A 23,688-nucleotide genomic window follows, 5' to 3' on the forward strand; every position below is an offset into this window, starting at 1 on the left:
ATGGTACCATCCAGCACCCCTCAATTTAAGAAAAGGTACTCACCCCATGACCATAAACCCTGGCATTCTTTGTCAATGTTCAAAATTACATTACATTCATTTGGCAGACGCTTTTATCCAAAGCGACGTACAAAAAGTGCGTTAGATGAGACATCAACATCTGCACGCAGCACACCTGCTCTCATTCTTCGCCTGGGGTGCCCCAACCATAACTGCAGTTCCTGGACTACAAAGAGCAGTTCTCAATTAGACACCTTAAATGGCTGAGGAAATGCCACTTAAGTAATATATATGCCATATATGTAATACCACATGTCAGAAACAGATGCAGCCTATTATGAAGAATGAATATTCCATATTCCAGGAGTTTAACTCAGTGAAACCATTCTCAGATGAGTAATACTGCACTTCTCTGTGGTGCACTGTAGCAAATGGCCGCTCCTGAAAAAGAGAACTCAAAAGAGGTCACATCTGGCCTGATTAAAGGACAGACATACAGCTGAAATCAGTCCTCAGTGCTGAAACTAGGGAGATCTGGTCATTAAAACTGAACTGTGCACTAAAAGTAAGAGAAAGTAAGAAAATGTAATGGGCCAAACCTGCATTGTGTTAAAATGAGTTTCATTATGGAAGCATTTTTTTAAACACGAGCTTACTCATGGCTACCCACAGACCATGGTTGAGAAGTCTTGCCACAGTATATACTGCACAATAAGAACTTCCCATCAGATACATCGTCACCATCGATCACAACTAAGAACTTGTAAGGTTCTATTTGACATTTGGGAAAAAAATGTACACGGGAAACAACTTTGCCATGTTTCCCCCCCTCATAAAATAGATAATATTGAAATTATTTTTTAAAATATGTTAAAAGATTAAATATAAAACGGTGACATGGAGAAACTATGCTACATGCCCAGAGACGACTACAATTCCCATCTCCTAAATTCACCAATGCAGGCCATGTCCATGAAGACAACACATCCAAAAGATTATGTAGTGGAGAGGAGCTCAGTGCAGTGACACTGGCTAGCCAGTATTGTTCTGGTATTTGTACTTTGTGTAGACCTACTATCGTGCAGTATTTCCTTTAAACTTTCCTCTCTGGCTGTGGTAACCAGTTGTGCAATACCATTCATCACTTGTTTTTATCTTGCAGCGCAAACAAAAAAGAGAGTAGAAAACAATCATTTCTCAAGCCGGATCTACAATGAGCAATTTTTAAAAATTTATATAAATTTAAATAGACCGAAAGTAATTTTTTTCCATATTGACAACATGCCAGGGACATGATCCCAGGAAAATATTGACATAAGATATATAAAAGAATATGTTTCTCAGATCTGTAATGTTTCACCATTGAGTGTACCTTATCTGATGTTGGTTTGCAGTGAACTTGGACCTTAATCAGGAAAGCTTTTGGATCTGGTCAACAAGAAAAACAAAAGTTAGCCTGGGCAACAAAATGGTTACTAATGGTAAAAAAGATACTTTTTGTTATCTTTTTTCCACCAGCTATGATTTTATGGGGAAAAGATCCAATCACAAAACAAAAAAGGATCAAAAGGTATCAAAAAGACAAAGCAGCAACCCTCTAGAGCACAAGCAATGGATTTACAGCCTACAACTGCTTGTGTAGCGTCCAAAAAAGGACAAAAAAGAAAACTGAAGACATGAACTTGGCTTTTGTGTATACACTTGGGTACACCTAACACATTAATTTATATTATCATCAAACTTTTCTCCTGGGATTTCCTGTCAAGCCGACAGTACGAGAACCACAGAGCCAAAAAAGCTGCTTTGCTTTTTAATACTCTGAAACGCATCAACGGATAATCCAGAAAAAGGCCTGTGAATCATTGTTTGATTGAGTCAGCACAGACCTGACGCAGATCATAAGAGTTGCCAGCGTAGGATGTTTTCCCTGGCCCGCTGCCAACTTCCTCTCTAACTACGTGTGAATTCCTCTGGGCCCCACTGCCACAAGAGTGCGGTCAGGCAGAATGTCAAGGCCAACAAAAAAAAAAGCCTCGTCCATCATTGCGCAAGTTCACGCAAACAACAACACACAAAACCGGCAGGCAAGTGAGAAAATGTGTATTGTTCGATGAGTAGTTGGTTGTGGATCATCCAGCATAGTGAAGAATCCCCATATCAGCTCAACCCAGCAAAGCCTGTGAGTGGACTCCCCAGCACACAATGGGAGGATAGGAGTGCTTATCAGGCAAACGGTCAGGTCCACGGCCAAACTGCGCTTTCAGATAAGCAATGCACACTCTTCCTTCGGGTCGCTCGAATCAGAGGAGCATGGTTTCAGACGGACCAACCGTCACACTAACAGCTGCCAAATGTGGTCTGGGGTAAAATGCACAAAAGTGACCGTCTACCACAGCGTACTGCGTTAAAAAATGAGTCCACTGCAAAGTGTGATAAGGATCCTACAGGTTAACTGATTTTGAATAGCACGCTGTTCAGACTGTGACCGTTTACACACTCCTTTATAAGAGATAAAGAGCATGCGAGTTGAGCCCTCCCACCTGACCAGCTGATCCGGCCAGCTTGTACACTGCAGGGCTTTTCCTGAGTTGCCCGAGACTTCCTGCGGGCGACAACACCGGAGCCCAAGGGGATTGCTATCATTAGAACGCCTGACACCCAGCTCAAGTTACAGCCCTCTCTGCTCCAAGCTGCGCAAGTGCGCATGCCTCAGGGGCTTGTACACACTAATGGCGGTTTAGCTCAGTTAGCGTGAGAAAATGTGAGGGGCTCAAGTAAACGACTAGCGGTTAGAAAAATTAAAAAATAAGTGGCTGATGCTGGTGATACTTACTTGCCACATGCTACATATCTCGACACAAAACAAACTAGTCATGATGACTTCCTTCTGTGTTATCACTGCTACCATCTACCTTAACAAACACACATGCAGGCACACACATTTCATGACAGACCAAGATTCATGTGTTCATTAATGTAGTGTACAATATAATGTATAAAAATAAAGCAAAACTAAAAATGTATTGCTGAAATGTCAATATTAAAAAACACAGAACGTCAATATTAAAACATATCCAAGAAACTATTTTGTATATGAGAGTGCCGTTTTGTCATACATAATTAATGAGGACATGCCAAATTTCTGCGAAGTCGAAAAGAGTCACTCTAACACACATTATTTGAGTTTATATAAATTCGCAAACACCAAAAACACGTAGGCTATCGTAAGCAACTGACACTACAAAGTAAATCTGAAACTCATATGCCTACGAAATACATCAGCATATCTGTTTACCTTTACTTAATGTTGTCACCTTTAAAAGTTTTTTTCGCTCTTCTTGCACATAATTGGTTGAGGCCCGTCTTACCTCATTGGCTGTCGGTGGCATCACAAGTGAGCTGGAGAGGATTTCGCGAACGGGAGTAGCGTGCAGCTCGCAACTGGCAGCCAGCTTTTATTCTGTTGCGCGCTGAAATTTCCATTCGCGTATAAAACCCATAACGTGGCCTATCATTTTTTTGTGAACTCGGAATCTGTCGCAGATTGCAATTATGTATTCTTGTTGGGGAGTAAGATTGTCGGCAATTCAACGTTTTAACTCAAACGGAGGTATGCAAATACAAGTTACAGGAATGAGGCTAAAAGGAGACATTACCTGCGCATTACATAATCATCGCAAGTTGTCTTGCAACCGACAGCTTTATGAAGATTTTGATGAAAACCATCCGCGGTTGCTTGGCTTTCGTGTAGGGGGTCGAATCAAGGAGAATACCCCCCTGAGCTTCAAGAGTTGGGGATCCAAGCGCTTTATTCAAACGGCGCATTTGGGACAGTTGACAGAGGGCACACGGCGGAGTACCCCGTGTGTTTCGCTCGCCACAAGTGCTCAAAGTAGTCATCATCGTAACCGCCACAACACAGGGTCTCACCTTTTTTGGGAGACGGCGAGCGACACTCATACCAGGAGGCTCCAGAGTCCGGGTGTCGTTGGACCAGTCTTGCTGACGTCTGGAGCCGGACGCTTTCGTCTTTTATTCCCTGCGACTGGTGTGCAGACGAGGGCTTCGTCAACCGCTGCCGCGCAGAAACGCGAAACAGTACCAGAGGACACAGCTGCAGACCTCAAAGCGGTAAATTACAGTTCGCTCAGTTGAAAAACCATATCATATTGTACGGGTTTACCGGTCTGAACGCATGATGCTTTTGCTGCGTTAACAGACGTATCAATACTATGAAACAAACAGAGAAAGGATTTATACAATAACGAGCACGCTTGTTAGGCACCTACGATGCAGCCGAATAATTTGTCTGTGCAACTGGTGTTAGCCGTCGGGCTGCTACATGACGTTTAAATTTGACATTATATATTTATACTTTCTAACTATATTGCGTTGTTTTTTGTCACATAAAATTCATATTGCTGTTCGTTTGTTTGAAGGCCAAATCTCCGAGACAACAAGACAGTCAGTTATTGTTTAGTTAGCAAGCCAGTCAACGATATTGTTTTAGCTGTCGTTAGCTAGCTAGCTCCCTAGCTACACACACGTCAAACAGTTAGCACAGCTGACGACCGTGCCAACTGTACATTAATGACGCATGTAAATAATGTGATGGTGACGCATTGGTCGCAGAATTACATTTTTTGCGCCCACAGAAGAGTAATTGTCGGCATTTGCAAATGTTCATTCCTCTCTCCATAGTTGTCTAACATCGACTAGCTAACTTGACGTGGCCGGGTTAACCTCAGGGTGATCACCTTTGTCCCACTAGACAGCGATGCATTATTGGAATATTTTTCCCAATAATGGTAAAGAGCACCCAACTCCTCGGCTACTCATAGGCTATATCTTTCTACTTGTAAGTGTTAACAACATAGCCATTCAGCATTCACGTCCTAGATGTGCTGGGCAGAGAGCTCCATATGTTAAGACGTTAAGCAAAGGAGTACGCAAAAGTAAGGACGCCAAACTTAGCTGGAGAGATTTTCCAGTGGCCTCGCCTCGAAATTGTTCGCACTGTCACGTGTTCGATGGTGGTGGTTTATTCTGGGGCCGTTCTACCACTTAGCCATGGCTGTCACAAGCGTTCTAAATTCATGCATAAGCGATGGATTAACAAATGAGTGTGGAAAGTAGGCCTAGATGCCTTAAAATATGCCAACATTTTTTTCTTCAGTGACGAAAGGTCCTAGAGTAAGTTTATTAGGGAAGTTCAGTTGAATTGCCCTGGCTGACTCTAGGCATGCACGATTAGGCATGTTTTAGATGATTTGCACTAGACTGCAATTTGATAATTATTAAAAGACACACGCTGAAGTATATTTGTGTATCTCATTCCAAGAAAGGCACGTTTTTGGGCTCTAATAAAAAATAAAGATGAAATAAAACATTCTTAAACACCTTTTGGGAAAAAATCGAAAAATGTTATATCAGTAAGAATTTCCAAGTTGGTGGCTCTATTAAAAAGCCAGTGGTGTTTCATTCTATTTTAGTTTTCAAGTGGTTTGTGTTTGTTCTTTGAAGCAGACGCGTGGGGCATTGGTAGGTACAGTAAGGTTTGTGGAATCAGACAGTCCTGTATATAATGCATAAATGTGTACGCAAGTGAAAACAGTACAACTTATTAAAAAACAGTGAACGTGCACGATCTTGGTATCCTTGAACGCTTTACGTTTAAAGCAACATCATAGCCCAGACCATTTTCACACAAACTTGCCTCTTCTTTCTTTTCTTGAATTTAAGTTGAGCATTTTCGCATGAAAATGACCAGGTGACCTTCCTGAATTTAATCGGTTCATATAAGCCATTCTTCTTTTGTTTTTCATTTCACTTGCAGCCTGGCTAAATCTAGCCTGTTATTTTCTGCAGTCCTTTCACCCTCTTCTTCTGGTTGAACATTGCACGCCAGTGCTCGAAAGCACGGATGATCACGTGACTGACTTCCTTCCTGTTGAACCTGACCTGAAGCGGTTCACCCAGTGGAATTGGAGTTTGCTGGGCTTCTCAGCACAGATAATGATGTCATAAGCCTGCAACTGGGAGGGACTGTGCTCTTATGTTTGAAAAGGAAGCTACCTAAATAGCCTAACACACAGATGGAGGTTTGCCGTATGGAAAGTGGGAAACTATTACCCACGCTGCATGCTATAGCTAGTTATTTTGACTCGAGAATCAGAGGAATAATTAATAATAAGGAAAGGTTAACTTGCATTCCCTGCACTTTCTGACATCACAGTTAGCATATATGTTCACGGAACTTTCTGGAAGACCGTGCACAATGAGTATTTCTACTGCTGTGTCTAGTGCTACTACTACTACGAGTAATAATGCTAGTCATAGATCAGATTAGTATAGTAGTAGCATAAATTAAAATTACTACTAAATTACGAGTAGTTTAAATAATTTAGTCATACATATGTGTGGAAGTTTTAATGCATTAGCCAGTTCAAGTTAAACTTTAAGTCTGCATGTTTTGCGGGTTCCTGTCGGCATTGAGTGAACTTGGTAAAGGCTTGTATTCACATCGGCTTAGACACTGCTAGAAGAGGTACTTTCTTGCACAGCTTTCAGAAAATAAATTCTGTAAATATAAGGTGTGGTAAAGATGACAAAAAAGGCTTTTGTCAGTTTTGAAAGGCTGTTGTTTGGCCCAGAGTCTGACAATGTGTCAGCATGTCAGGTGTGGTCGGGGCCAGTTATGACTGTTCCAGAAAAATACAATGCAGTGTTTTATTAGTAACTCTGGAGCCGAGGGAAGACGAGGTCTTGAGGAGACCCCCACCCCGCCCTGACCCGCCCCACCCCTCCCTTCCCCGCCCCGCCCCGCCCTGCCCGATACGGCTCTGTGTTTGTCTGCAGACTGCGCTCAGTGAAAGGCTGTTATCATTCACAACAGGCCCTCTGTTCGGGACCCCGTCTGGCCCTCGCCCGCGTGTGGCGTCGGTCACGTGACCCTCCCCTCCCCTGCCCTGCTCGCCGGCCCTCTCCCTCCTCAAAGCCACGGCCCGCCGGCTGTGTTTACTGCTGGCTGCCCGCGCGTCATCGCCATGTCGCTGGCAACCCCCGCAGTACGAGCCCAACAAAAGCGCAGACCTGCCCTCTGCGTGCGGGCTGCTCTGCGTGCGAGCTGCTCTGCGTGCAGGCTGATCTGCGTGCGGGCTGCTCTGGGCTGCTCTGCGTGCAGGCTGATCTGCGTGCGGGCTGCTCTGCGTGCAGGCTGATCTGCGTGCGGGCTGCTCTGGGCTGCTCTGCGTGCAGGCTGATCTGCGTGCGGGCTGCTCTGGGCTGCTCTGCGTGCAGGCTGATCTGCGTGCGGGCTGCTCTGCGTGCGAGCTGCTCTGCGTGCAGGCTGATCTGCGTGCGGGCTGCTCTGGGCTGCTCTGCGTGCGGGCTGCTCTGCGTGCAGGCTGATCTGCGTGCGGGCTGCTCTGGGCTGCTCTGCGTGCAGGCTGATCTGCGTGCGGGCTGCTCTGGGCTGATCTGCGTGCGGGCTGCTCTGGGCTGCTCTGCGTGCGGGCTGCTCTGCGTGCGGGCTGCTCTGCGTGCGGGCTGATCTGCGTGCGGGCTGATCTGCATCGGGCTGCTCTGCGTGCGGGCTGCTCTGGGCTGCTCTGCATGCGGGCTGATCTGCTCTGGGCTGCTCTGCGTGCGGGCTGCTCTGGGCTGCTCTGCGTGCGGGCTGATCTGGCTGCTGCGGCTGATCTGCATCGGGCTGCTCTGCGTGCGGGCTGCTCTGGGCTGCTCTGCATGCGGGCTGATCTGCTCTGGGCTGCTCTGCGTGCGGGCTGCTCTGGGCTGCTCTGCATGCGGGCTGATCTGCGTGCGGGCTGCTCTGGGCTGCTCTGCGTGCGGGCTGCTCTGGGCTGCTCTGCGTGCGGGCTGCTCTGCGTGCGGGCTGATCTGCTTGCGGGCTGCTCTGGGCTGATCTGCGTGCGGGCTGCTCTGCGTGCGGGCTGATCTACGTGTGGGCAGTGGTGTCAGATATAGCCTCTGCTGCTCTCTCAGCCCTTTGAACAGCAGATTTTTTTGGAATGTTTTTTTTTTTTTCAACATTTCAAACCGGTGTTCTAGAACTCTGTTGCTATCGGTTACCTGCAGCGATTATGACATCAGAGTTAGAATGTTCAGTTACGAACATTCTAATCACATATTTGTGATCCTACACCTTAAAGGATTAAGCAGCAGAGATTACGAGGTGGTTTGGGTGGTGGAATTTTGGCAAGAGTACTCCTTGTTCAGTTTTTGAGGAGCTTCTTTGTATTCTAAAATTAGGCCTAGCACACTGTGCACGGTTATTTTCTGCACTGTTAAAACGCGTCGGGACTCTGCTGGATTCTGATTGGCCTTTAAATTCTATGCCGTCGTCCTTCCGAGAACAGCCCCCCCCTCCCCCCCCTCCCCTGGACACAAACCCCCTTCTCTCCATCTGTTATTGGTAGGGCTCCCAGAACCCAAGAGAGCTGGGGCAGTCTTCCAGCTGCTCATTTGCATCTCATTTGCATACCGTGTTTCTAAGCCCTTCAGAGCCTGCCAGGCCTTTTCAGTCTGTGGTTTCTGCTTTTCTTCGCTTTCTGTGTTTGTTTTTTTTTTTGTCCACTGTTTCGGTCAGAGATAATAGATTGGTAAAGATAAGCGACCTGCAGCATTTGAGCTCATTTCCTGCACAGGCTTGTGTGGGATGTTGGGCTGCCCGCACTTCCTGCTTTGGGCTGCACAGGAGCTGATTGGCTCTTCACTAGCTGAGCCGCGTTGCTGGCACAGCGTCGCTAACACACCCGTCCTGGGGAATTGACTTTCAGAACAGAACTTTCACTTTCACTAGTTCTGTTCAACTGAAGATTAAGCAAGCAAAATGTTTAGAAAATATTTGTGTTTGTGTGCGTGTGTGTGTGCGTGTGTGTGTGTGTGTGTGTGTGAGTGAGTGAGTGAGTGAGAAATATATTATGGTGAAGCGGTGTGAATTGTGCTTATTTTTATTTCATTATTTTCCTTTTATTTTATTTATTTTTTCCACAATCCTGCATCTAAACGATATAGAGCGGAGTATAAAAGAGCAGGGCCCTGGGGTAGCTTATGAGTGTAGTTTGATGTTTCTCGTATGAAAGGGTAATAGGGGCCCCCTCTTCAGAGCAGAAGCTGCTCTGTGCTGGTGTTAAGTGACTGCAGCAGCCTGGCGAGGTGGCCTTTTGATGCGACCCTATTCTCTAAGCCGTGGTGTAACTGGCGTGCTACTGCAGTGCGCGGGAGTGCTAATCCGTTTAGAGCGATCGCTTTCTGCCGCGTCGTAGCGGGCAGCACTGAACCCCTGTGCTCCCCCGTGAGTCACGTGAACTGGGGTCAGCAGCCAATCGGAACCAGCCGTGTTCACTCCCCCCTGTCTCAGCCGCTGCCTGTACGGCCTGGAAATCAAACACTCAGCCGTTTGGCCCCTTGAAGAGTTGGTTTTCTGGAATGTTTTTTTTTTTTCTTCTTCTAAGCCAGTGTTCTAGAACTTTGTTGCTTTCAGTTACCAGTAGCGATTGTGACATCAGCATTAGAATGTTCAGTTCAGAACATTCCAATCTCATATTTGTCCAGCTGACAGGGTTAAATGGCCCTGCAATGCGGGTGGTGAAGGGGGGAAATCTGCATGCTTGGGTATTGTTTAGTTCACTTTTATCTTTCATCTCCGCTGCTTTCTGTCGTTACTCAGAATATAATGAGTGAATGAATGCAGCTGATTACACCAGCGTTTCCCAACTGGTGTGCCGTCAGGCGAGGTCAGGTGTGCCGTGTGAAAAATACTTAAAAAAAAATTTGTATGTTCAAATGAATTTAAAAAAACTTAAATGAACAAGTCCCATTCACAAAAGCCAAAATAAATGTAATTAAAATGCATATTGCTTAATTAAAAGCCCAAAAGAACATTTAGGCCTGCTGTTGGCACGTCACATCAACGTCAGTACGTCGCTCGCGGTTTTTTTCTGCCGGCGTGGTGTACCATGAGATTCTGTAAATTTGGAAAGTGTGCCGCGGAAGGAAAAAGTTTGGGAAAAGCTGGATTACACAGCCCACTCGCTACACCTGGTTTCTTAGGTCTCAGTTGGTTGCAATTGATTATACAGTGAAGACGCAAACCAGCAGTCCTGCAGCTCTTTGAGATAAGGGTTGCGGAGAGCTGGTTTGGAAGCTTGTTGAGTTTGGGGGGATAGTCTCTCACGGTTTTTTCCCTCTTCCTGTGCTGGCAGGACCAGCCCCAGGGCGGGGTCCCAGGGAAGGGCCCCGGAGGGCCCGAGGGGCCCGAGCCGGAGGAGCCGAAGCCGAACAAGACCCAGCAGCTGAAGAAGGTCTTCAAGGAGTACGGGGCCGTGGGGGTCTCCTTCCACGTCGGCATCTCGCTCCTGTCCCTGGGAATGTGCTACCTGGCCATCTCCAGGTGAGCGCGTCCGCACCTGCGCTCGGAACGCAACGGAGCCGCTGACCCCCCCTCTCACCCTGCCCGTGGTCCGGAAGTACGCGAGGAACACCAGGATCTTTACAAGTGGAATGGTGTTGGTGTGTGATGAGAGGAGAACAGAAGTTGGGTCTTTAATGAGTTGGGTTGACTTGGCTCCTCAGTACTGTGTTGGGTCGATCAGCTCTATGGACTCTTCATTATTATGTTGGGTCGACAGCACATGAATTGATGCAGTTGCTTCTGTGATTTGCTGTGAGTCTGCGTGCATGTTTGGGTATATGTGGTGTATGTATGTATGTATGTATGTAGTCTCTCTCACACTCTGCTCAAGTCTGACCAAAGTGCTGTACAATGAAAATTTAAAAATGAAAATCAGCCCAGTATATATTATGGTTGTTATTGTACAGGACAGGGGTGTGCTGTTGTGGGGACATTCGCCTGGTTGCTGACATTTGTTGTGTGTCTGGACGTGTGTGTGTGGGACAAACGGGGACGCGGTACTGATATCACACACGTCACCTCAGGTTACTCACGGGTTTTATCCAGCAGACTTCCTCCTGCAGTTAATTATCTTTGATTTATCTTGCATTCGTCTGCTTGAGCCAGCTGGCACTACGAAGCAGATAATACTTACACTCAATAATTACACAGTCCTTTTCAGGAAGAGTAGTCAGGACCATCCAAATGTTAAGGCCATAAATGTCACAGCCTGTAGTTTATTTACTCCTTTCAAAGCGAATAGCTTTCCTTGTTGAAACCAGGTTTGTATTACACGTGCAGTATATGTTTTAGCTCAGTATGTGTAAGAGCTTTGGGCAAGGAGGAGTGTTTGTGTGACACTGTGGCATTCGGTCCAGCGGAGAAGCGGATTGGTCTCGACCATGCCAGCTGGTGGAGAGAGAACACACACCTGGGTTGCTTGATTAAGTAATCAGCCCAGGTGCATAAAGGTGTGTTCCTCTCCACAGTTTGGGGCCGAGACCGGGAGCACACACCGAGAGAGCGAGTCTTTGAGTTTCAGTTTTGTTTGTTGGAGCACCTGTATGAGGAAGTAAACCTCCACTGAATAGCAAGAGGAGCTGATCAGCTGAAAAGCAGGAGGAGCTGGTCAGCTGAAAAGCAGGAGGAGCTGATCAGCTGAATAGCAGGAGGAGCTGGTCAGCTGAATAGCAGGAGGAGCTGATCAGCTGAAAAGCAGGAGGAGCTGATCTGCTGAATAGCAGGAGGAGCTGATCAGCTGAAAAGCGGGAGGAGCTGGTCAGATGAAAAGCGGGAGGAGCTGGTCAGCTGAAAAGCAGGAGGAGCTGGTCAGCTGAAAAGCTAGAGGAGCTGGTCAGCTGAAAAGCAGGAGGAGCTGGTCAGCTGCAGGAGGAGCTGGTCAGATGAAAAGCAGGAGGAGCTGGTCAGCTGAAAAGCAGGAGGAGCTGGTCAGCTGCAGGAGGAGCTGGTCAGCTGCAGGAGGAGCTGGTCAGATGAAAAGCAGGAGGAGCTGGTCAGATGAAAAGCAGGAGGAGCTGGTCAGCTGAAAAGCAGGAGGAGCTGGTCAGATGAAAAGCAGAAGGAGCTGGTCAGCTGAAAAGCAGGAGGAGCTCGTCAGATGAAAAGCAGGAGGAGCTGGTCAGCTGAAAAGCAGGAGGAGCTGGTCAGCTGGAAAGCAGGAGGAGCTGGAAAAGCAGGAGGAGCTGATCAGCTGAAAAGCAGGAGGAGCTGGTCAGCTGAAAAGCAGGAGGAGCTGGTCAGCTGAAAAGCAGGAGGAGCTGGTCAGCTGAAAAGCGGGAGGAGCTGGTCAGCTGAAAAGCAGGAGGAGCTGGTCAGCTGAAAAGCAGGAGGAGCTGGTCAGCTGAAAAGCAGGAGGAGCTGGTCAGCTGAAAAGCGGGAGGAGCTGGTCAGCTGAAAAGCAGGAGGAGCTGGTCAGCTGAAAAGCAGGAGGAGCTGGTCAGCTGAAAAGCAGGAGGAGCTGGTCAGCTGAAAAGCGGGAGGAGCTGATCAGCTGAAAAGCAGGAGGAGCTGGTCAGCTGCAGGAGGAGCTGGTCAGCTGAAAAGCAGGAGGAGCTGGTCAGCTGAAAAGCAGGAGGAGCTGGTCAGCTGAAAAGCAGGAGGAGCTGGTCAGCTGAAAAGCAGGAGGAGCTGGTCAGCTGAAAAGCAGGAGGAGCTGGTCAGCTGAAAAGCAGGAGGAGCTGGAAAAGCAGGAGGAGCTGAAAAGCAGGAGGAGCTGGTCAGCTGAAAAGCAGGAGGAGCTGGTCAGCTGAAAAGCAGGAGGAGCTGGAAAAGCAGGAGGAGCTGAAAAGCAGGAGGAGCTGAAAAGCAGGAGGAGCTGGTCAGCTGAAAAGCAGGAGGAGCTGGTCAGCTGAAAAGCAGGAGGAGCTGGAAAAGCAGGAGGAGCTGAAAAGCAGGAGGAGCTGAAAAGCAGGAGGAGCTGGAAAAGCAGGAGGAGCTGAAAAGCAGGAGGAGCTGAAAAGCAGGAGGAGCTGAAAAGCAGGAGGAGCTGAAAAGCAGGAGGAGCTGAAGCGAGAGCTGAAAAGCAGGAGGAGCTGGAAAAGCAGGAGGAGCTGAAAAGCAGGAGGAGCTGGAAAAGCAGGAGGAGCTGAAAAGCAGGAGGAGCTGAAAAGCAGGAGGAGCTGGAAGCGGCGAGCTGAAAAGCTGTCACTCCGTTTTACTTTTTCTTTTTCTTCATTTTTTTAGTTTGTTGTTTCAGTTTATTGTTTTTGCCCAGAACCGGGGGAAGGGGGAAGCAGTTAATTCATTTGATTACGTGTTGGTGTGGATGCACTCTCGCTCTCTTTCTCCATGTAATGGTGACACACAGTTAAGGCCACACGCACATTGAATCCAGGCCATGAGGCAGCCATTAGAGCTGAATGGGTTTGGTGTATCAGGTTGTGAAATTGAGCATGAGATTCTAACGCAATATCATGTGACCAGTCGCACAGTCTCCTAGGAGACCAGTGGTTCTGCTGCTGTGGTCAGCTCTCGTGATTGGCTGCAGACCAGTTGAGCTTTGTCTGGTGTCACAGGAACTGTGGACTACTCAAGGCTCACGACCCCTGACCCCCTTCATATAACCTTTCTTTTTCTCTTTCTTTCCTTAGATTTCCTGTTGGATAACGGTATAGGCATGGCTGTGTCGGATTACATGCCTAATGATACCTTTGTGCTTTGCTTCGTTACAATGAAAGTGTTTTTTGTTAGGCTAATATTGCACTTATTGATTCTGAATGGGCGCCTGTGCCTTCTTGATGATGCGGCAGTTTTTGCACGCCTGAGAGTAGCGCTGATGTTCTCCACTTCTCTTAGTCGCTCAGGATAAGTGCCCTGCCCTATCGCAGTAATGGAAAGAAAATTAATCTGCTCTGTGCTTGCCAAAGTGCCCAGTGTACTGTTTGGTCTGTTTTAATTGTTTAAATTAATGATTCATTTTCATGTATTTAACTGTGTTTAATCTGTGTTACAATACGCGATCAGGATTAGCCTACTCTGTCACACAGTATTACAGACAAATCTCATGTAGATGTACTGCATATGACCCATGATTTCTTTATACCATTTTAAAAAATTGTCTCAGTTTTACTTTAAAATGAGTATAAACCAGGTCATTGTGGTAAATCTGTGAGTTTCCTGACACACTTTAAATTGTACTTGGTTTTTAAAAATATGCTTGCGTTCGTCAATCAACGTTCGCACACACACACTCACACGCATGCGCACAGTTGACTCTCACTACACATGCACACACACACACATTTGAAGATATTGTTTCATTTGCATTGTATTTCCAAATGTTTCTTCATCCCAGATTTCTGTGGTGGTTAAAAGGTGAATAAGCCTAATAAAATGAACCCACATCAAACAATTTAAAGAAACCCATGTTGCATGACGCAGTTGTATTGTATCGCTGATGTGTTGCTGTAGGAAAAGGAGGTAAAAGCAGCCCTGCAAATGAAAGAATGCGCCACCTGGTGTTTACTATGGGAATAGCTTACAGTTGGTTTAACACGTCTTTTATTGGTGAATGAAAATATTGATACAAGGTGCCTTGCCACTGCTGCAGTTAAATTATTACTCTTTCAACAAAGACTGTTAAAATGTATTATCATACAGATAATGGAATCTTCACCAAAGTGACAGATTGACCATATTCTCATTAATGGTATAGGTGAGATAACTGGGTGCTTCATCCTGTTAAGGCACTGTTCCAGTGTGTGGATGGACCCCACAATCTGGTATCTGTTAAGGCTCTGTTCCAGTGTGTGGATGGGCCCCATGGTCTGGTATCTGTTAAGGCTCTGTTCCAGTGTGTGGGTGGGCCCCATGGTCTGGTATCTGTTAAGGCTCTGCTCCAGTGTGTGGATGGGCCCCATGGTCTGGTATCTGTTAAGGCTCTGTTCCAGTGTGTGGGTGGGCCCCATGGTCTGGTATCTGTTAAGGCTCTGCTCCAGTGTGTGGGTGGGCCCCATGGTCTGGTATCTGTTAAGGCTCTGCTCCAGTGTGTGGATGGGCCCCATGATCTGGTATCTGTTAAGGCTCTGTTCCAGTGTGTAGATGGGCCCCATGGTCTGGTATCTGTTAAGGCTCTGCTCCAGTGTGTAGATGGGCCCCATGGTCTGGTATCTGTTAGGCTCTGCTCATGTGTGGTGGGCCCCTGGTCTGTATCTGTTAAGGCTCTGCTCCAGTGTGTGGATGGGCCCCATGGTCTGGTATCTGTTAAGGCTCTGCTCCAGTGTGTGGATGGGTCCCATGGTCTGGTATCTGTTAAGGCTCTGTTCCAGTGTGTGGATGGGCCCCATGGTCTGGTATCTGTTAAGGCTCTGTTCCAGTGTGTGGTTGGGACCCATGGTCTGGTATCTGTTAAGGCTCTGCTCCAGTGTGTGGATGGTACCCATGGTCTGGTATTGATTCCGGACTGTGGTTCTAGCGTTGCTCAGGGGTGGGGGGTGTTCAGCCAGCCCCCCACCCATCAAATAAAATTGATTTTGATTTTGAGAATAAACAGCTTATATGGGAAGTTGGAAGCTATTCGTTATGTATCTGGTACTTGTGATATTAATTAGCTCTGTGTGTGTGTGTGTGTGGGTGCATGCGTGTGCGTGTGTGTGTGTATGTGTGTGTGCGTGTGTGTGTGTGTGTGCGTGCACCTCTCTCTCTCCACAGTGGGATCGACATGGCTGCCATCCTCTTTAAGCTGGGCTTCAGTGAATCGGTGGTGCGGTCCAAGATGGCCGCCGGGACCAGCACGTTCGTCCTGGCCTACGCCGTGCACAAGCTCTTCGCTCCCGTGAGGATCAGCATCACCCTGGTGTCCGTGCCCCTCATCGTGCGCTACTTCAGGAAGACCGGCCTCTTCAAACCCCCTGCGACCCCGCCCTGAGGAGACACACACACCCCCCCCCCCCATCCCACCCACAGAACCACCCGTCTGAGTTAGGGGCAGGACATGTGGGTGCAGGGACCCCCCCCCTCTGGAAGCTGAGCGGCCTGCTAACGTTTCACTCTTTTACAGACTCCTCCCTGCAATGGACTCATCTTTCTTGTTTCTCCTTGACGACAGGCTCATTCTTTGTGGGTTTTCTCTATCGGTAGAGGCTACGCGGTGCTGTACTTGAAACGTTTTCGCAGTCACTTTGCATTGTCAGCAGAATTGTTGCGATTGAACTCACTACGACAGGAACTGCGCTGTTATCGGCAATATTACTGCGGTAGCGACATCTGTAAACCAACGTACATAGACAAGGACAGGATGGCTTCCGGTCTGCGTTATAAAAAATGACTACCTACGTTCGTGTTATCAATCATTGGAAGTGAGGAAAGTGACAAAGTGACTTTTTTTTCAGCAATAATGAATTCATGCTCTTAAGATGCTGAGGTGTTTTGTCTTTGGTAACTGCTTGACAAGCCGGTCATGTGACTTGGCTCTTACAGGAGCTCTGTAGAGTCTGGAAGGAGACTTAAAACTGACTTTGTGGTTAACCGTTTTTTGTTAACCGTCTTTTTATCTCACTGGGCTATGGACCAGAATAAATATTCAGGTTGTATTTGTGTTCTGTTCTGTGACAAACTTTCAGTTCCAAACTTTCATAGTTTAATTTTTCCATTTACATCCCTATTTAACATGCTTGTAGTCCAGCGATCTGAAACTACAGTCTTAGAAGGCCATAGCAGCCACAGGTTTAACTCCAGCCCTGGAGGGGGCGCTGTGTCCGCAGGTTTAACTCCAGCCCTGGAGGGCCGCAGCGTCTGCAGGTTTAACTCCAGCCCTGGAGGGCCGCAGCGTCTGCAGGTTTAACTCCAGTCCTGGAGGGCCGCAGCGTCTGCAGGTTTAACTCCAGTCCTGGAGGGCCGCAGCGTCTGCAGGTTTAACTCCAGCCCTGGAGGGCCGCAGCGTCTGCAGGTTTAACTCCAGTCCTGGAGGGCCGCAGTGTCTGCTGGTTTGACTCCAGTCCTGGAAGGCCGCAGTGTCTGCAGGTTTAACTCCAGTCCTGGAGGGCCGCAGTGTCTGCAGGTTTCAGTCCAGTCATGGAGTTAATTGGTTTTGGTGTCTTTTGGCTCAAACGTTATTGATTGGCTAAAGGAGTCCACACACCTTGTTTCAAGGCCTTAAATGCTTGCTGAGTGAAAGGAAATCATAAAATCTACACCCTGAAACCCACCAGGACTAGAGATTTAGACCTCTCTCATAAGTAGTGGTGAAAATACACCATACTTTGCTGTGGATAAAATGTTAAATTAAATTTTGTTTCAAGCTTATGAAGCTCTTAAAGGTATAACGATGTTCACTCATGAAAAGAGTAAGCAGTCCAATGATTGTTTTATCTGTGTTGATGACGACCAAGATGAAAATGAATAAAATGATTCATGTTGTAATGCTTTTGAGTCAATGAAATGAGAAAGATGAGGTGCAGAGTCTCACCCTCAAAAGTGGTGTTTCCCACCCCCCCCCCTCCACAGAGACTGCGTATGAACAGGATTTTGGCTGTACCCCTGCCAGTGCCTCTGCCTGTTGTCTGAAAATAACCTACAAAAAACGTATTTTTGGACACCAAGGTAGGTAAAGACAAAAGGAAATTCATGTGTCTGATTACCCCCTGGCCAGGAGACCGATGGATAGCACATTGGAAATAAACACAAAATAACCAAACCATCTGGGAAACATGATTTGTTTTGCTGCCAAGCTGACCCATAACTGTCTAATGAACCTGGTTATCTGACGATACGATTGTTGGTTTTCTTAGACCGTCACTAATTGAAAGGTAGTCATAAAACTACTGGCTAAAGCTCTCAAGCTTGGTTTATTGTCATTTGTGTAAAATAAGCGGCAGTTGACTCAACATTGGCCAGCTTCCAACGGACAGAAAACCTCAGTAACCAAATTTCCTGTAAGCCTTATATGGGGCTACATGTTTTGGGGAAATTACAGATTTTTTTTTATTACTGCTTATTACAGTATTTCTCAGTGCCTAGTTCACTTTTCCAAAACTCTTCTCACAGTTCTCTGCACCCACATGCAGATGGTTCAGCAGTTAATTTCATGCCACAAATGCACCAAAACTACCAAAACAATGCATACAGCATCAGCAAAATCAAATCATTCTGCCAAAACAACAGCCCTTCTTTTTTCCCAACAAGCACACGTCTTCACTCATAACACAATGACCTAAAAAACCCCACTTAAAACAGGTATCATTACAGTGGATGCATCATTTTATATCAGTCTCTGACGTACTAAATCCTTTTGTACTCTAGTTTTTAGTTTTGTATATGAATTTTATTCTTTTAAAAAACATTTCCATTACATAAAAAGAATGGTGCCTCTTCATAGCATGTACTGCACTACATACTACAGGAATGAGTCGTAGAATTTCTGCAGTGACGGCTTCTGTGTGCTTTAATGTTTTCCAGTTTTTTGGCAAAAAGTAATTTAACAAAATGAGTGTAAGTACACAAAATGAAAATGCAAATACATGCCAATGCTGTTATACAGTAAAAACTTGTGTACAGTGAAAATGAATGCTCAAAATAATTCCCCAAATTATGCTAGTCAATCCGGTCTTTATTATTATTACAGGCATTTAGCAGACACTCTTATCCAGAGCAACTTACACTGTATCCAGTTATACAGCTGGATATATACTGGAGCAATGCAGGTTAAGTGCCTTGCTCAAGGGTCCTACCGGGGAATCGAACCTGCGACCTTCAGGTTACGAGACCAGCTCCTTAGCCATTATACTACGCCGCCGGTCTTCTGCCCGAGGTATTGTGTTCCCATCCCTGTCGCACTGTATGTCCTCTCGCGTGTAATACCCCGGGGACAGAACCCGCCTGCCCGGGATCTTCGCAGTCAGGAGGGACATCTGTGTGGGTGGGGGGTCGTAACCTTTCTCTTGGTCTTCCTCTCCGTCGTCCGTCACGCGTGTGTACTCCTCTTCCTCACCCAGCCAATCTTCTCCCATCCCTTTCAGAGATGGTGGGGGGTGGAGGGGGGGACTTCTGGCTCAGTTTCCAGCTGAGGCTGGTCTTATTTACATAACATCCATCAGCAGTTTCTCAACATTTGTCTCCATGACCAGTATATCTGTTTTTTTTTTGGAATATATTTAAATATGGTATCCACTTGAATTTTGTACGGTAGATTTTGAACTTAAATTGAACAGTTTTGAAAAGTAAACATTTGTAAAATGGGCTGTAGATGTATAGTTTTGCTGGTGGTTGAGCTTGAGTGAGGAAAGAATTCAAGAATTTTGAATGCTGTGGTCATTCAATGCATTTTGTGTCAAAGAAATGTAAAATAATTCTGTTTGGTCCAGACTGCTGTTGTGCTAACTGTGAATTCACTATTGAGAAATGCTTGAAACTAATTGTTTGACAAAAAAAAGAAAAAAAAGACATTCAATATTTCATTACCCACCCCCTCCCCCCCCTCCTTTAGTGGGGTAATCTTTAGTTTTACCGGCTGGCTAACTGCCATGTCCATTGAGTAAAATATTTATACATTTATGAATTCATTTCATGAAGATTAATATGAGAAACCATGAATGCAGCCTAAGTACATCAGAGAAATATGATGTACAGCTCTGAAGTTTTTGGTTTTCCTAAACGAGCAGTAGGAAGATGTTCTTGTCAAAAACGTTGTCCAAACAGTCCGTTCATGCCCTCTGGGCAGCCAAGACGAGCATATCTTCAGGGCACTGCACAGCCCATAACCTCAGAGCACAGCCTGTATCCTCAGGGCACAGCCTGTATCCTCAGGGCACTGCCCATATCCTCAGAGCACAGCCCATATCCTCAGGGCACTGCCCATATCCTCAGGGCACAGCCTGTATCCTCAGGGCACTGCCCATATCCTCAGGGCACAGCCCATATCCTCAGGGCACTGCCCATATCCTCAGGGCACAGCCTGTATCCTCAGAGCACAGCCTGTATCCTCAGAGCACAGCCCATATCCTCAGGGCACAGCCTGTATCCTCAGGGCACTGCCCATATCCTCAGGGCACAGCCCATATCCTCAGAGCACAGCCTGTATCCTCAGGGCACAGCCTGTATCCTCAGAGCACAGCCTGTATCCTCAGGGCACAGCCTGTATCCTCAGGGCACTGCACAGCCCATATCCTCAGGGCACAGCCTGTATCCTCAGAGCACAGCCTGTATCCTCAGAGCACAGCCCATATCCTCAGGGCACAGCCTGTATCCTCAGGGCACTGCCCATATCCTCAGAGCACTGCCCATATCCTCAGGGCACTGCCCATATCCTCAGAGCACAGCCTGTATCCTCAGGGCACAGCCTGTATCCTCAGAGCACAGCCTGTATCCTCAGGGCACAGCCTGTATCCTCAGAGCACTGCACAGCCCATATCCTCAGGGCACTGCCCATATCCTCAGAGCACTGCACAGCCCATATCCTCAGGGCACTGCCCATATCCTCAGGGCACAGCCTGTATCCTCAGGGCACTGCCTGTATCCTCAGGGCACTGCACAGCCCATATCCTCAGGGCACTGCCCATATCCTCAGGGCACTGCCCATATCCTCAGGGCACAGCCTGTATCCTCAGGGCACTGCCCATATCCTCAGGGCACAGCCTGTATCCTCAGAGCACTGCACAGCCTGTATCCTCAGGGCACAGCCTGTATCCTCAGGGCACTGCCCATATCCTCAGGGCACAGCCTGTATCCTCAGGGCACTGCCCATATCCTCAGGGCACAGCCTGTATCCTCAGAGCACAGCCTGTATCCTCAGGGCACAGCCTGTATCCTCAGAGCACAGCCTGTATCCTCAGGGCACTGCACAGCCCATATCCTCAGGGCACTGCCCATATCCTCAGAGCACAGCCTGTATCCTCAGAGCACTGCACACCAATATCACCAGAGCACAGCCTGTATCCTCAGGGCACTGCACAGCCCGTAGACTAAGTAATGGGCAGTGGTGGGTTAGTCAGGCGGTGGTGGGTTGCAAGTCAGTGTTGTGCTGTTATTTAAGGAACGTATCTGGTCACTGTGTGGCAAAATGCATTTAAAATGCCTCATTGTACCTGAGATTACTGGTATGCCATTTACCGTTTAATGTGAATTTTTCCCCTAAGCTTACCTGCATATTTCACATCCCCATACGCACCGGGGGATCTATCGTGCTGCTGATTCTGCAGTATGAAGTAAAGAGAGAAATTGGCGCTGACAACAGACACATGAATGTGATTGTTTCCAAACCAGTCAGCAAAAATCATCCAATCAGAATCCAGTCTGACAGCCATCTGTCTACTGCAATAATCTGCAGATAAAATTCGGTGTTTAAAGTCAGTGACCTGCCGTTTGGTAGGCAGTGGAACAATCTGCTCCTGCTCCATATGAGGCCTGGTCTGAAATAATCTTAGGGTCTGCTTAAAATTCAAGTCCTTGTGAGTAATTTCTTAAAGTCTCCCTTGAAAACAGCCTAGAGAAATGTAGTGAGTAGTGAAATGTATCATTAACTAGGTTCTGCATATGTCCTGGTTCATGGTGGTAAAATTAGACTAAATAGCTTCAGCAATTCATTTGCAGACATTTAAATGTAAAAGCCCCAGGAAACGAATTCCCTGTGAGACTGGTTTTACAACGACTAACAAGATTGTGTCAGGCTTCCACCCCTCTTAAGACCTTGGGCTAGAACACTCACTTCTACAGCAGACAGAGAGCTGTATTGACAATATTGAGCTGCCTGCTGGACACACAGAACGCCTCAGACTGTTCACTCCCATACCTCACACTGACCTAATCCAATTAGACTCCATAACCACAAAGCTACTGAAGGAGTTTTGCTAGTCCAATTCTGCACATAATACATTCTTCACTGTTATTAAGCTATGTTCCTACATTCTTTAAAATGGCATAAGTCAAGCCACTACTCAAGAAATCGAATTTGGATCCTACCGACCTGTCTAACAGTAGACCTATTTCAAACATCCCATTTTTTGTGAAAATATTTGAGAAATGATATAGCTGAGCAGCTTTCTTCTTTGTTCACAGGCTCACAATGTGTATGCAATGTTTCAGTTTGGGTTCAGGAAGCATAGCACTGAGACAGCCCTTGCCTCAGTAATGAATGATTCATTAAAACCCTTCGCATGACTGCTGATTCAGATCTGTCCTTTCAGGCCCACATTAATAATATCACAAGAGGGGCCTTCGTTCACCTGAGGTGAACATGTCTAATATCTAAACTCAGAAAGACGTTGTCAGTGCAGAATGCTGAAGAAATGGCTCATGCGCTGTGACCTGTAGGTTGGATTACTGTAATGCCCCATTGTCTGGGTACATTAATTCAGCCTTGAAGCATCTCCAAATTGTACAGAATGTGGCTGCTGAGGTACTTTCAAGAACTCAGAAATGTGAGCGCATCAGTCCGGTGCTGAAATCGTTTCACTGGGTTTCTGTTACATTTAAAATTAACTATAAGACTATTCCTAATGCACAATGCTTTAAATGGTTTGGCTCCAAAGTATCTTGGAGAGTTAGTTATCCTATTTCTTCACTCACAAGGTTCTGGCCTTCTCTTATAGAGATTACGGTGCCTAATCTTCCTCCTTGTCTGTACTGTTTTCCTGGAGGTTCTGAGTTTACAGACCACTTCAGCCTCGTCTCTCTCCTGAGTTTCTTGTGCTAACCTAATCACAGTTAGATATACGCAAATAGGATTCATGCTAACCTAATCACAGTTAGATATACGCAAATAGGATTCATGCTAACAATGCTAGCCTAATCATATTTAGATATACACAAATAGCATTCATGCTAACAATGCTAACCTTATCATAGTTAGATATACGCAAATAGCATTCATTCTAACCTAATCATAGTTAGATATATGCAAATAGGATTCATGCTAACAATGCTAACCTAATCATAGTTAGATATACACAAATAGCATTCATGCTAACAATGCTAACTAATCAGTTATATCAATAGCATTCATTCTAACTAATCATAGTTAGAATAGCAATGATTCATGCTACCTAACCTAATCATAGTTAGATATATGCAAATAGGATTCATGCTAACAATGCTAACCTAATCATAGTTAGATATACGCAAATAGCATTCATTCTAACCTAATCATAGTTAGATATACGCGAATAGGATTCATGCTAACCTAATCACAGTTAGATATACGCAAATAGGATTCATGCTAACCTACACAGTTTGATAACCATAGATCATGCTAACTATCACAGTTAGATATACACAAATAGCATTCATGCTAACAATGCTAACCTAATCATAGTTAGATATACGCAAATAGCATTCATGCTAACCTAATCATAGTTAGATATACGCAAATAGGATTCATGCTAACCTAATCACAGTTAGATATACACAAATAGCATTCATGCTAACAATGCTAACCTAATCATAGTTAGATATACACAAATAGCATTAATGCTAACAATGCTAGCCTAATCATAGTTAGATATGCACAAATAGCATTCATGCTAACAATGCTAACCTAATCATAGTTAGATATACACAAATAGCATTCATGCTAACAATGCTAACCTAATCATAGTTAGATATACACAAATAGCATTCATGCTAACAATGCTAGCCTAATCATAGTTAGATATGCACAAATAGCATTCATGCTAACCATGCTAACCTAATTACAGTTAGATATACTGATATAGCATTCATGCTAACCTAATCACAGTTAGATGTATACAAATAGCATTCATGCTAACCCAATCACAGTTAGATATACACAATTAACATTCATGCTAACCATGATAATCTAATCA

The 23,688-nt window shown here is 46.0% G+C and overlaps 1 protein-coding gene across 1 annotated transcript; it reads left to right on the forward strand.

The window, feature by feature from the left end:
- The first annotated feature begins 3,382 nt into the window (after positions 1-3,382).
- Positions 3,383-17,293, forward strand: fam210b (family with sequence similarity 210 member B). The gene is made up of 3 exons (XM_064306293.1): positions 3,383-4,131; positions 10,227-10,414; positions 15,584-17,293. The coding sequence occupies exons 1-3, from the start codon at positions 3,553-3,555 to the stop codon at positions 15,798-15,800; spliced, it is 984 nt and encodes a 327-aa protein (XP_064162363.1). The 5' UTR covers positions 3,383-3,552; the 3' UTR covers positions 15,801-17,293.
- Positions 17,294-23,688: the final 6,395 nt, after the last annotated feature.

Source organism: Anguilla rostrata, chromosome 13, assembly GCF_018555375.3.
Source record: "Anguilla rostrata isolate EN2019 chromosome 13, ASM1855537v3, whole genome shotgun sequence".
Classification (NCBI taxonomy): Eukaryota; Metazoa; Chordata; class Actinopteri; order Anguilliformes; family Anguillidae; genus Anguilla; species Anguilla rostrata.

Bases quoted from the DNA above. Each gene is read 5' to 3' on its own strand.
- fam210b (XM_064306293.1), top strand. From the start codon at position 3,553: ATGTATTCTTGTTGGGGAGTAAGATTGTCGGCAATTCAACGTTTTAAC. The intron at 4,132-10,226 runs GTAAATTACAGT...CTGTGCTGGCAG, and splicing joins CAGCTGCAGACCTCAAAGCG to GACCAGCCCCAGGGCGGGGT. The intron at 10,415-15,583 runs GTGAGCGCGTCC...CTCTCTCCACAG, and splicing joins TGCTACCTGGCCATCTCCAG to TGGGATCGACATGGCTGCCA.